This window comes from Ischnura elegans, chromosome 8, assembly GCF_921293095.1.
Source record: "Ischnura elegans chromosome 8, ioIscEleg1.1, whole genome shotgun sequence".
Classification (NCBI taxonomy): domain Eukaryota; kingdom Metazoa; phylum Arthropoda; class Insecta; order Odonata; family Coenagrionidae; genus Ischnura; species Ischnura elegans.
In genome coordinates, this window is record NC_060253.1 from 32,312,719 (window position 1) to 32,325,767 (window position 13,049).

Below are 13,049 nucleotides of genomic sequence, written 5' to 3' on the forward strand. Positions count from 1 at the left end.
ATGAAATTATCTTCATTCTATTTGTGTTCTAGTTTGCATATATTGTATAGTAATCTGTGTATCATACTATCCCAATGTGTGTTAAGGTCTTCTATTTCATGGAAACAACTCAACTACTAATATTAAGGTCCTCCATAAAGTGGCTAGTGATTTATGTTTGTCTCAAAAATTGAGGTATTTTATGCTACAGACATTATGATTCTTATCTATTTAATTTAATCTTGATTTTTTATGCAGTGCTTGTTCATTTTTTCCTTTTCAATTACAGGCCTCTGCCCGAAGAAATGATTAATTATGCTAGAGAAGACACGCACTACTTATTGTATGTGTATGACAAAATGCGGTCTGATTTGATAGCTGCTGCAAATGGACAAAACAATTTGCTAAAGTCTGTAATACAAAGGAGCACAGAACTTTGTCTTAAGGTATATATCCACGAAAAATAATTTTAATGCATTTTATTCATAGTTTTTTGTTTATATATTGTTTAAAAGTATTCCATATCAGTTTCCAAAATATTTACATAATATTTTCCTCCTTGTAGTATGATTGTTGTCTCCTTGGCAAAAATATTTATTGAATAATTTTAGCTTTGCTAGTTTTTTACATTTAATCTTTATATTGGTGTGGTTAGTTCTGTTTTTTATATTTTCTGAATGTATGCATGTCTTGAATCCTCCACGTACACATCCGCGAAGACCGCAACAATTTTATCTCATGTAGATTTTTGGTTGTCCTGGCATTCCCTGGTTAATGTACGATATCTGCTCTAACAGATTCTGTAAGTTGAAATTTACATTTGTTGAAAATCTTCTCAAGCCCAATCTCTAGAGATTTTGATTAAGGTGAATGATGGTGGGGTATTTTCTTGGTAGAGTTTCATTCAGTTTTTTATGATGTCCATTACATTGGAAGCCCGTTCTAGCAACAGCTTTTAGGGACTGAGAAATCACTAATGCTATTGTGAATTGTTGTTTTACTGAAGGCCGTTAAATAATCACAAAAAATCAATCCACAAAGTTAATATGGCTGTTGTTGGTGAGAGGTGCTGTGTATTTGATTTTATCAATTTTGTTTTAAAAAAGTGACTAAGTTACTTCTCCATCAATCAATAAGCTCCATCAAATGACTAAAAATGAAACTATTAGAAAACATTTTTCTGCAAAATCTTCATCAGTCAGTGATCAAACTGTCAAAGAAAAATATGCAACCACTGAACATTGATTGACACATAATGAATCAAGTTTTGTCTACTTCTTTTCATTCTCTCCTGGTCGCCCTTTCTTTGAGCTGAAATACATCTATTTCGTTTAGATTCATACTATGAGGAATTGCTAGCCTGGTAAACATCAGTTATTATCTAATGTAATTGAGATCCTGTGTGACCGTGATCTCAGGTTTGAATGACTCGTTTTGCTGATCTAAATATTTTTGGGTCGTTCCTCTTAATGGTAAGTTGCGATTATTCTTTTATTTTAAGATATTTCTCTTCTTGTTGCAGAAATATGAAAAACCAATATTTACTGATGATGCACACTTGAACATTGTGCAGAAAACAAAGAAATTACTTAACAATCGACAGATGTATGCATTGAAAGAAATTGCAGCATGGAGGAATAAAGTGGCACGTGAAGAAGACGAAAGTTATGGGTAAGGTCCAGATGCATACTTCATTTTCGATCTGTTAAAAACTTTGCCGTTTTGGTCAGATTGTCTTTCTAATAATTTTGTTGTATTTATAAAATATTGGCTACGAAATCTGAACCGTAAAACTCTGTGAGTGTCCGGAGAAGAGGAGCAAGCTGTTCATCATCTACTTTTCTTAAAACATATCATTGGCTGATTTATCAACTCTAGCATCTTGATTATTTCATTACTTGCAGGTTTTATTGCAATTGCTGTTTCATAGTGGTCTAATGGAGGGTTTTTCTTTTATTATTATTTCTAGGTATGTATTGCCGAATCACATGCTCCTTCAGATATCTGAAATCCTTCCTCGAGAAATTCAGGGCATTCTGGCATGTTGCAATCCTATACCACCTCTAGTAAGGCAGAATTTAGTTTCTATCCATCAAATTGTTTTGAGAGCCAGGGATCAGCCTCTTGTCAAGGTAAGTTCCATTCCATTGGGGATGTTCAATTATTACGTAGACACTCCTTAGGGGAGAATTACGAGTTCCTTAAGTTTTTCCGACAAGTTGGAAGGAGGGTTCATAGCATTGCTTACGTGAGACAGGAATATCCTAGCTCTTAATCGAAGACTGAGGAGTGGTCGCGTGGAGTGTATTACACAGTAGAATGTAGAATGGTCAGATAATATATAGCGTCAAGTGTACTAATAGTTTGAATAAGTATTAATAAAATTCTTGAATATTATACGTATATAATTCTATTATGAAATTGCTATAGTATCTCTTCAAAAATATTACACAATGTTCAGTTTCCTTTATATTGAGATAATATAAAACTTGGAAGAATCCTATGTAAGCAAGGGAAGGGGAGGTTAGGCAAATACCTATTTTTGCTCTCATAGGGAGGTAATATAAAGTTCTTACAACAATTTGAGGAAACTTTAGAAATCATGTGGCTAGCCATAGTCATGACTAGTGACCGTCATAAGTTCATACTTAGGTATTAAAACCTACAGCCAATTGGATTCTGGGTTGCACAGGGTCTTTGGTTGAGGCTTTAAGTTAAAGATTGGTAGAGGGCAGGTGACGTCACTACTTTGGACCCAACATACCTTGCGTCTCAATGGTGACATGTTATGGAGTCAAGTGACTTGCATACGATTAGCGAATGGTTAGCTATTGGTGTACATTTGGGTGCCAATAAAAATCATTCAAGGGGAGCTCATTGACCTATCATTGGTGAGTAATGTTAAAAATATTTTAACATATTGTTATTTCATGTTGATATGTGCCTAATTATTCCTCTCGGGCTCGTTGGTGTGTTAATTTCCCACGCCACATGATACATATGATGGGTACACATTAGGAGCAGCTTGGCTTCTGGATTGCCCTCCGCATCGATTCATCTTCTTATAATAGTTTTGCCGGCATTGCAGCAGGCATCTTCAGGTTTGAAATGTGGGATGCAAGTTTTTCTCTGTCCTACGTAGGCCTTGGTTTTGGCCAGGTGCGTCCTGATTGGTCAGTTCGTGGAAGAGTTTCCTCTAGGCTTTGGAGAGCAAAGAGCTGCCCTCCCTGTTGAAACTAGTTGCTACGGCTGTTTCAATAGCCTCTCGTATGAGACGGGGATAATGCTTCTCTCTTGTTATGAGTTAAGCATTTTCGAAGTCCACGTGTGCTCGGTGATGGTGGAAAAGGTAAATTGTCTATTCTTGGTGGCCCTTAGGTGCACCTTCAATCTGCATTTCAAGGCTAGTGATGTTTGGTCAATGTATGAGTCTCCTCAAGAGCACCAGACTTTGTATATTCCGCTTTGGTTCTCCATGGGCATGCAGTCCTTGACCTCATCCACAAACTGAACTACAGCTGTCCTGGCAAAAATCAAGGCCTGTTTAAAACGAGAAAAATCTTGCATATGACACTTCAAACCTGCAGATGCCTGCTGGAATGCTGGCAAAACTCACAGGAACATTAATCGATGCAGAGCACAATCCCGGAAGCCAAGCTGCCCCTACTGCACCACTCCGCAGAAGCCTCCATCAACAGATGGGCGCACATGTTTACCAAAGAGAGTGCTAGCTACCCGCCCTCTACTTCTATCCTTATTCTAAGGTTGTGGTAGGCGACTAATAACCTTTATCCAAGATTGGGTTGGCTAGTATTCATAAGTGATTAAATTAATCCTAATTTTTGTTTTTCATACTAGCCATGGCAATATGCATTTAAGTAGAGCAAAAATAGGCTTGAAGCTCCGCAGCACAGCCTAAAATGTTTTTGTTCTGGTTTGTTTGAGGAGTAAATGAATGATGCTCAAAATAGAATTCTTGAAAAGATTAATGTCGATTGACACTTGAATATAATTTATGAGATATTCTAAATATAACCAGACCATCTATAATATTTGTAGTTGTAAAATTGTAATCTCAGCGAAATAGTGAGCATATCACAAGACATGTCTTTGATTAAAATTGCAGGTACTACAAAGTTTGATTGTTCTTAGCGGTCACAATCTCTCGGTTTGGAATGTTAAGTTAGAAAAAATTGTTAAGTAGCAGTTTTCCCGGTAATTGTATTATGTAGTAATATTAGTTTCATAACCAATGTTGATTAAAAGCATTAGATTCCCAGCAAAAGCTCAATCTATTATCATTTGCGGTCTATTATAACCAATATTTGTGAAAGATGCAGAAGAATGGAAAACTGAACAGCAACTGGTAAAATAAATCAATAACATGAAAATTAGAAAGCAATGTATGAAGATTGGGTAGGATATCCCCTAATATCATCCTCAAAGAATGCGAGTCATCAGTGAAATCAAATGCTGTCAAAACTTAAATATGTATTTGATAATATTTTATTTCCTGCAAAAGGTATCATCATTCCCCACATATTTTGAAAATTTAAAGTGGTCAATTTTTAAATCATTCTAATAGGTCTACAGTATATACAGTGGAACTTGTTTAGAAATCGCCGTACTAAGGAGGGACGTACTAACCTAGTTCCACTGTATATATTTTTTGAGAAATATCCCAGGTAGTGACCCCACTTTTTTCTGTGGGGCATGCATGAATTTGAATGGGATGACACCAGAGAAAAAAGTCACTAATTATTACTTAAGCAAATCGAGAGGGAGATTTTGATACCTAATGTGATAGTCCTTTTTTATTTTTATTTTCCATTCTATTGACGAACAATTAACACTTGTAATTCTAATTTTTAATTCTTGATGTGTCTTTTATCTTTCTTTATGTTAGTTCCAGGGACACTTAAAATATTATGAGTATTTCATTTTTGCATTAATACCGATTGATCGAACGTGTGCTACAGGTGGTGAGTCAGGAGGAAGTGGAATTGGCTCGTGCGTCCGCAGCCACCAGGAGTGGAGGCTTGGATCCTTTGACGTCTCCTCTCTTGTGTCCCCATGACCTCTCTCACTCTCATGACTATCGAGATGACCTCTCCACCTTGCTGGGGGATTCCAAATCATCCCCGCAATCCAAAACAGAATCCAACTCATGCCTCCTCAAAGGATTACCCTCATTTGAACAGACTAAAGAATCACCAGCCATTGCTCTAAAGAATGGTGCCGAAGTTGAACTCTTTGGTTATGAAGCTTTCATGGAGGTAAGTCAAAATGGCTCATTCTTGTTTTGTAGTGAATTCACCATTGCTGATCATTGTATTGTTAATTTTCAGTTGTCATTTATACTGTAAATTGTCTGGAATTTATTGAATGTAGGTTGACATTATTCTTTTTTATTAACCAATTCTTTCGTGTATGTTTAGCAGATATTATTTTTGTATCATCAGGGTTTAAGAATCTTTTAACTATACACAGCTGAAAAGGTTATACTCCAACTGGAAAGTCTTAATCATTGAGGTCTGAAAAAAAAATTCTCGAGCTTTGTCCTGGATGATGGCATAAAAGGCATGATAAAGGCATCAAAAAATTTGTTTTGCAAAACAGCTCATTTTTCACTGTCAGGTGATGTTTTACCGGTCTCTGTCATGTCAGAAGTGTGCATCCTGGCAGGTCAAGTAGAACTAGTCCTGAAACGGAAAAACGAGTCTTTTTCTAAAATGTTGGTGCTATTACATTGTATCACCTGATATGAAGGCTGAAAAACAATTTTACATTCAATTTACTGGGAATATCTTCATCATTTGCTTGGAAGTGATTGGTCAGAGGTTTAAGCTGGAAGAGAGGAACTGTTTTGGTTCTTTATTAGTTTACAAAGATTCTCAAGCCCTTTTGAAAATTTAAATTTGCAAAATATTGGCTAAAGAATTGAATAATTAAATAAATAGATATCAACCTATATTCTAAAAATCAAGGCAAATATCAATTAAAAAGGAAAAGAAATATTTTAAATTGTTAAAACTACTGTCCCTAGACCGAGGCTAAGGATTTTTGGAAGACACCTTCGTTTTAATAACCAGTACACCTGGACTTTGATGGTTTGTTATACAGTGAGTCCTCGTTTAACGTTGTTGATTCGTTCCTGAAAAAGTCGACGTTAAGCGAAACAACGTTAAACGATGCAGTGTTTCCCATAAGAAACAATGTAAAAAATTTAAATTGGTTCCTAGCCATGTTCCTAACAATCCATTTCTTCGTGAAGAATCCAGAATTTCCCGGGCGAGAATCCAAGGAGGCAAATTATCGGAGCCGTAACTTTAAGCAGACTTTGTGACCAATCGGGAGACACCTGAATCAGGCCAAAACGAAAAAAATCTGAATCTGACACTCGGAAGCACGATGAAGGGCGAGTCAATTTTCGTGATGATACGAATTCTTTAACCCGGCGGAAATCGCGATAAACATTCATTACCGATTATTCACTTCAGCATGATAACGATTCATTCGAAACGAAACGAATTTTCATAACGAAAAGGTTGGGAAGAAGGCATTATTAAATGAAATATAAAAACTAAAAAGAAAGTATTTTAATGGCGAAACATCGATATTTTCAGTAACAGAAGAAATTTTAATTGTAAAAACTCGACCTGCAAACCTAAAACTCGACCGATCTCTCCAGCAGTTGCACCTTCTTCAATTCTTTTAATAATACCAAGTTTTTGTTCTAATATCGCCGTTTTTTCTTCACGTCTGAAGAACCGCCAGGATAGCCACTCTTCTTCGTGGACATTTTTTTCGGTTGGCATCAGAAAAATAAACGGATAATGGGTAAATGAGGCGATAATTATTCGCTCAGACGCATATTTAACATACGCTACCCACGCCAACCTTTTCTGTGGAGCGAAAATTACCAATCGCATTAATATAGTAATATTTACTATACATCAGATGCGCTTGCGTCCTATTCGCCATTCATTTTATTTTCGCCGCGCATAATTTGAACAACGTTATCGCGAAGCAATAACGACGTTAAATGATCAAGGGTTTCAATTTTTGGACAACGTTATCGTGAAACAACGTTAAACGGGACGACGTTAAACGAGGACACACTGTACTGACTTCTTGGGTGACAAATTTTCTTTAAAGCTTTCCCCCTTGTTAATTATTTTTTTACCTCTCTATAATGAGCATATTTGTAGATCTGCACCAGTAAACAACTTATAAAGTCGACAATGGTCATGTGTGAAATTCATGCGGAATAATATTATTTAGCTATCATTGTACAATTAGCTGAGTTATTTATGTTGGGTTTGTAATGTAGTATGTAATAAATTCATTGTAGAGTGTGGAATCATTTAAAATGTGGTGCTACTAAAGAATGAAGAAAATAAAATGGATTGACCTAGTAGTAATAGTCTTTGTACTGCCAAATGGCCTATGTTTTACATGTAAAATAAATCGGATTTAGCAAGGTCAAACAGTTCCTTCCACTGTGTACGCTTGGTTTTACAACAGATATTTCTCGAGGGCGATGCACCACTTAGCAAGCATTAACTATTATGATTTGCATTATTTGTTTATTAAACTAAAAATACAAAATGTGTGTCAGATCTACTACACCTAAAGCCAGTTATGTCCAAGCATTTTTGTGATTTACGGCCTTGAGTACACTCTGCGCACTCCCATTTTACATCCTTCTTTTGTTATGCCCAGCTATCAATGGGAGGGGAATGGGAGAAAGATGACAACGAGAGAGGGAGTTAGTTCCCCCCCATCTTCTTTGGCTGGCTTCGTTTCTATAATATTACAGTAGGTTTCCTCTTAAGTGCGGGAACTTACATTATAGTGAAACCCACTCCATCTTTTCCCATGTCAGGCAAGGAAGTTGAAAATGCATTGTTGTAGTTAGATCGGTGCCCATGTATTGACTTTTGATTTATGGAAAGCAAGAGCAATGTTACCTGTTGCTGCATGCTATCCGGCGATGTATATTTCGATGTTTCATTTATGCATAGGAATGTAGTTCGATCAAGGCAACATCAGCTATTGCCATGTAGGAAAATTACAATTATTACCAAGATGGTAAAATAACCCTAGGTTAGCGAGCGAGGACTCAGCACCGCCAAGTAATCAAATGTAAAAATTTGTAAAAGCAGAATTACTGTGCTGATAGTAGAAATCCTCTTCTTAGCGACCAATCATAGTTAAACAAATTATTTGATTTAAGAAATCCTGGTTTAGAAAAATATTAATGGTCAATTTTAGCCTCATTTGAAAAATACCAGATTGGCACCCATGCGATTCCACTCCACGTGACGTCACAGGGACCTAGATTCTATACGAGTAGATAGGAGTTTTACATCGTCTGAGATTACCAATGCATGAATGAGGCACAGAGCTCAGGGAAACATCTCTAAATAATCACCTACTAAATTGCCTATGGTCGGAAAGTTTCCTTCGTTTGATAGGATAATAATTATCCTTATTTAAGGCAAGCGGTACCTGCTACATAGCTGGTTACTCTGCTAACTGCTAGCAGTTGCATTGTAGCAGTGCTCAAAGCCTCGCCCCAAGGTCATCTCATACAGCGGCAGCGGGAACCAGAAATATGTCACACTGGCTTTTCTCACCATTCATACTTAGCCATCGCGTTTTTGCGCGCTTGAAAATTTTCACTTTTCATTTAATCACAAAAAATAGATATCATCATTTAAAATCTAAGAGCGTGAAATTTTTACTCCAGGAGTAATGATCTTTTGATTTAGGCTATAAAAAAATAATAAGAAACCACCCAATTGGGAAAAATATGAAGAGTATTGCAAAGGGACATGTTTTTGGTTTCGAAGCATTTTGTATTGCACTGAATGCTCATTGAACCAGAGCATTCTACGACTGCATTTAAGGTAACAATATGTGATGCTAATGTTTGATTTGGTGTCTGAAATGCAATTTCTACCACCACATATCTATTTGATGTATCTTAGCTAATCCCAGATCCATGATGCCTTCACCGCTCTTTGTGCATCACTCAGCCTGTGGCATTGGAAACGAGCATAAATTGTTTCTTTTCGGATGTCATTTGGAAAATTATTAATAGATATTAAATTTTATTGTAAAATCAGATATTCTACTTGTGGAAAATAACACAGGTTGGAAAGGAAAATTATAATTCTGGATGAATATGGGAAATTAAGGGTTTCATCCTTGATATTTTGGTATTCTGAGTGCCCAAGAAGCAATTTTACAGGCATTTTGAACATGTGTTAAAGCAAGCTTCCTCTGTGCAGCTGATCAAAAAATTGTTTACAGCTGCCTTCAGTCAGCTATGAAAGTCAGCTTTAATTAAACTTTGTGCCTTCAGTTTAAACTTGAGGATTGAGTTGCACAGTGCTAAATTTGTGAAGGTTTTACAAATAAAAAATACTTGACTAGGGTTGAAATTGTTTTAAAGTGATTAAAACTGATTGTGAAGTGGAACATTGTTAAGTATCGTCAAGTAAGCCACAAATTAGAAATGAAAAATACTAAGCCCCTGAAATATATATTTCATGCAATCTCTTAATATTTTGCTTTTCCATAATCTCAAAAAAAATTCTCTCATCAGGAAGAAGATTCTAAGGCTGCTGTTATAAAAAAACTTAAGAATTTGCAATTTACCAGTCCCTATCAACGCTACAAAATGGTGAAGCCTTACATGGAATTTTTAGAATCTGCTGAACATTCATCAAAGGAGCCTGAAAAGGAAGCTGATCCCGAGAGGGAGATAACAGATGAGGAAAGGATAAACAGGGTAGGGAATCATGCTTGATATAAAAGAATGTAAAATGCCTGATTTATTTTATCTTACTCACTCATCCTATCCCTGCATGTGCATTAATTTTCTTCACTATTGTACTCAACATATTTGAATAATTTAAAATTACCACGAGTTAGAGATGTGTTGCGAAATGCTATACTAACCTCCCTGTGTTGCTCTGATTTTTATGTATGGATATTATTTTAGTGGTAAAGTTTTTGTCCAAATTTTTAGCATGCAGCATTTTTTGTGACTAACATCCTATTATGTGCTCATATCATTATTAAATATTGCAAAATCTTACAGGTTTTAGTTTTTTCTCTTCTTTTTTTATAAATTTGAACTAGAAGAGCTTTTTAATGAATGTAGAGTGCAACATCGATAAAACAAGACCTGCTCAAATAAACACTCGCTATAGCGAATTGTTGCTTAACTAGAGGTGGAGCAAATTACAGCCAATAAATCTATTGTCAACACTTATATAGGTACAGGATTGGTGTGGTGACAGACATATCCGATAAGCTTAAGCATAAATCCAATCGGAATGCGATGTTTTTTTTCATCACTAAATTTCTTTACCTTAATTACAAACTAGCTACAGTGCAACCTCGATAAGAAGAGACTCCACGGTGCGCAAATAAACACTCGCTATAATGAATTGTCGCTTTAATGGAGGTGGAGAAAATAATAGCCAATAAACCTATTGTCATCACTTATGTAGGAACAGTATTGGTGGGGCAACGGAGACATTTCTATCCGATAAACTTGAGCATAAATCCAGACACAAGGCAATGTTTATTGCAACAATTAATTTCCTTGTCTTAATAACAAACTAGCCATTCAATTTACATGCAGCGTTCTGAATGAAAATAATGCAAAGCATAGCTTTTTCAATCATTATCACAATGCACTACCGACAAAGCCACTTTTCGATTTACTTAGTGCATTTACGTGATGATTCTATTGTTTTGGTATTTTTTGCTGAAAATTCAATCAATTACTTATAAAACTATCGTGGATATTTAATGCCTCAAATGCTTCCATTGGTGAATGTTTATTGTTTCTGTATGTTATGCGGCTGTTATGCAGAAAACGTCTTTGGTCCTACCCATCTCTCTTAGCCTGAATTTAAGTGGCCCATGAATCAGTTCTTCACATTGGTCATAGGTTTTAAATGCCCCGATGATGTATATACTAGGCACTGGTATACCTATTTAATAGTCTGAACTGATGCGTTGAGTGAATGTTTGTTCTTGCGACATTTTCAATTTTGTTAATGCACTCTGAACTCATTTTTCTAAAAGGCTGAATATCTATTTTGTATCATTGAGACTAAATTTGGGAAAAATTATGGTTTTCGTAGAAAAAAAATTGCAGTTTTTCCTTCATGAAATTATATCTATTTCATTTAAAGACTTCATTCTTGCAGATATGAAATTCTTGAAGTTTAATTCAAAGTATTTTTCTAGAAAACTCATAAAATTGCCAGGATTTATTATTTTCATGTGTCTGACTGCAATGGAAAAATTGCATTTCACTTGGATTGGGACCAAATCTTTCTTCCTGGTGGAGAATTTCCTCAATCTTCATTGTCAATGCCTGTGCTGTAGTAAAATTGTGTCTTGATGAAGTCTTTGGAAACAGTAAAAATTTTGGATCATTAAAAGTAGGACTTTTTAAAATGTATGTATTTATTTCATAAATTAGCAATACAAATTATTATTAATTAAATAATAAATTGTTATTTTAAATTGGAGAAACTGAAACACATTGATGAAAATAACTATTTTCCTGAAGTTAAGCTTAAATCCGATCTTCAGTATAAGCCTCAAATCTTAATACCGTGGAAATGACATGGATGTAAAGTGCTGATGACTAAAAGTTACTTGCAATACTGTCTCGTGTGGGGAGGGGAGGTTATAAAACAAATTTTGAGAGGTAATAGTCTAAATATGAAAAACATTCTGCAGGAAGTGGAACCTCTCAAGAAGCATTTATACCAAAACTTTTCTAACAATCAGGGAGAAATATACCTAGTATTCATTTTCTTAAGACACATTAAAGGCATTCATTGAGACAGGGGCGGATCCAGGATTTTTTTCTGGGAGGGGCACAAGCAAGGCCGTATCCAGGATTTTGTTCTGGGTGGGGCACAAGGATACCTCGTAATACAAAACGAATGCAATGATAATGGGAGCGTATTAAAAATCTTGCATATTTTTGAGGGTCTGGGGGGGGCACGTGCCCCTGTGCCCCCCCCCTGGATCCGCCAATGCATTGAGACAAGTATTTTATTTGACGAGGTGGGACGATCCAAACATTTGAAGATGTCTAAATAAATGTGTTGAAGGTTCATCTTAGATTATGTAATGTAGTGGCTGCACTGGATTGTTAGTTAGTACAACTTTTAAGTACCTATTTGTACTTTATTTTTGTGAATCAAAACTCTGTCGAGGAAGATATTGCCATGGTAATTTGGTAAATGCTGTAATACATAGTGCAGATGTGGGAGACCCAGGTACCAATTCTGGTCAAGGGAAATTAATTTTCCTTGTTGGAATTTTCTCCCTTATGTGCACTTGGGGGTGACTAAGTAACGCTACGCTAATGGCTAGCCTGCGTTTATTTCCCTGAATAATGAAATTTTTATATGTTTTTCATATACATAGCTATTAAATACTGCATGCAAACATGAAAAGTTTCCGTGATAATCGATAAAAATTTATTAATGCTGCAATTTCTAAGTTTTATGCAATGGTATTCATAACCCCACATGTCTATACACATGAGTTATGCCTGGTCTCTTATAGTATGTAAGATGTAAGACCAAAATTCAAAATGAAGAAAAAATAAAAAAAAGACAAAGCATTCAAAGTTATTAGTTGTCCTGAGCATCTGACAACAGGGAAAACTGGCAGCCAATCGGAGATCTTGGCTCTAAGTTTCTATATTTAAAAAATGGTGCATTTTCGGCCTAACTCATATTATTAATTTTGATTCCTACGGTTATCAGCTATCTAGAGTTAAAATTTCATGTCTCAATTTTTTCCCACCCTGTATAATATTCACTCCCATATTTTTTTACTTATGTTTTTCTGCTGGCCTTTCCCATAGTTTTCATTTGTTGGACTTGTAGCTGTGGTCAATTATATTACAGACAGCTGACTCCCAATTATCCGGCTGCGGCATATCCGTGTTGCGGATTATCTGTGCATAATTTTCACTCTAGCTCAATATTTTCCACGATCTTATTAAAAACATT

At 35.7% G+C, this 13,049-nt stretch overlaps 1 protein-coding gene across 1 annotated transcript in view; it reads left to right on the forward strand.

Annotated features, from left to right (window-relative positions):
- The window catches only part of LOC124164383 (exosome component 10), a 29,485-nt gene that overhangs the window by 9,414 nt on the left and 7,022 nt on the right, over positions 1 to 13,049 (forward strand). Inside the window, exons 9-13 of the mRNA XM_046541698.1 lie at positions 269 to 425; positions 1,502 to 1,650; positions 1,949 to 2,111; positions 4,959 to 5,255; positions 9,596 to 9,781. Coding sequence (XP_046397654.1) covers positions 269 to 425; positions 1,502 to 1,650; positions 1,949 to 2,111; positions 4,959 to 5,255; positions 9,596 to 9,781 — 952 coding nt within the window. The remainder of the gene's footprint in view (positions 1 to 268; positions 426 to 1,501; positions 1,651 to 1,948; positions 2,112 to 4,958; positions 5,256 to 9,595; positions 9,782 to 13,049) is intronic.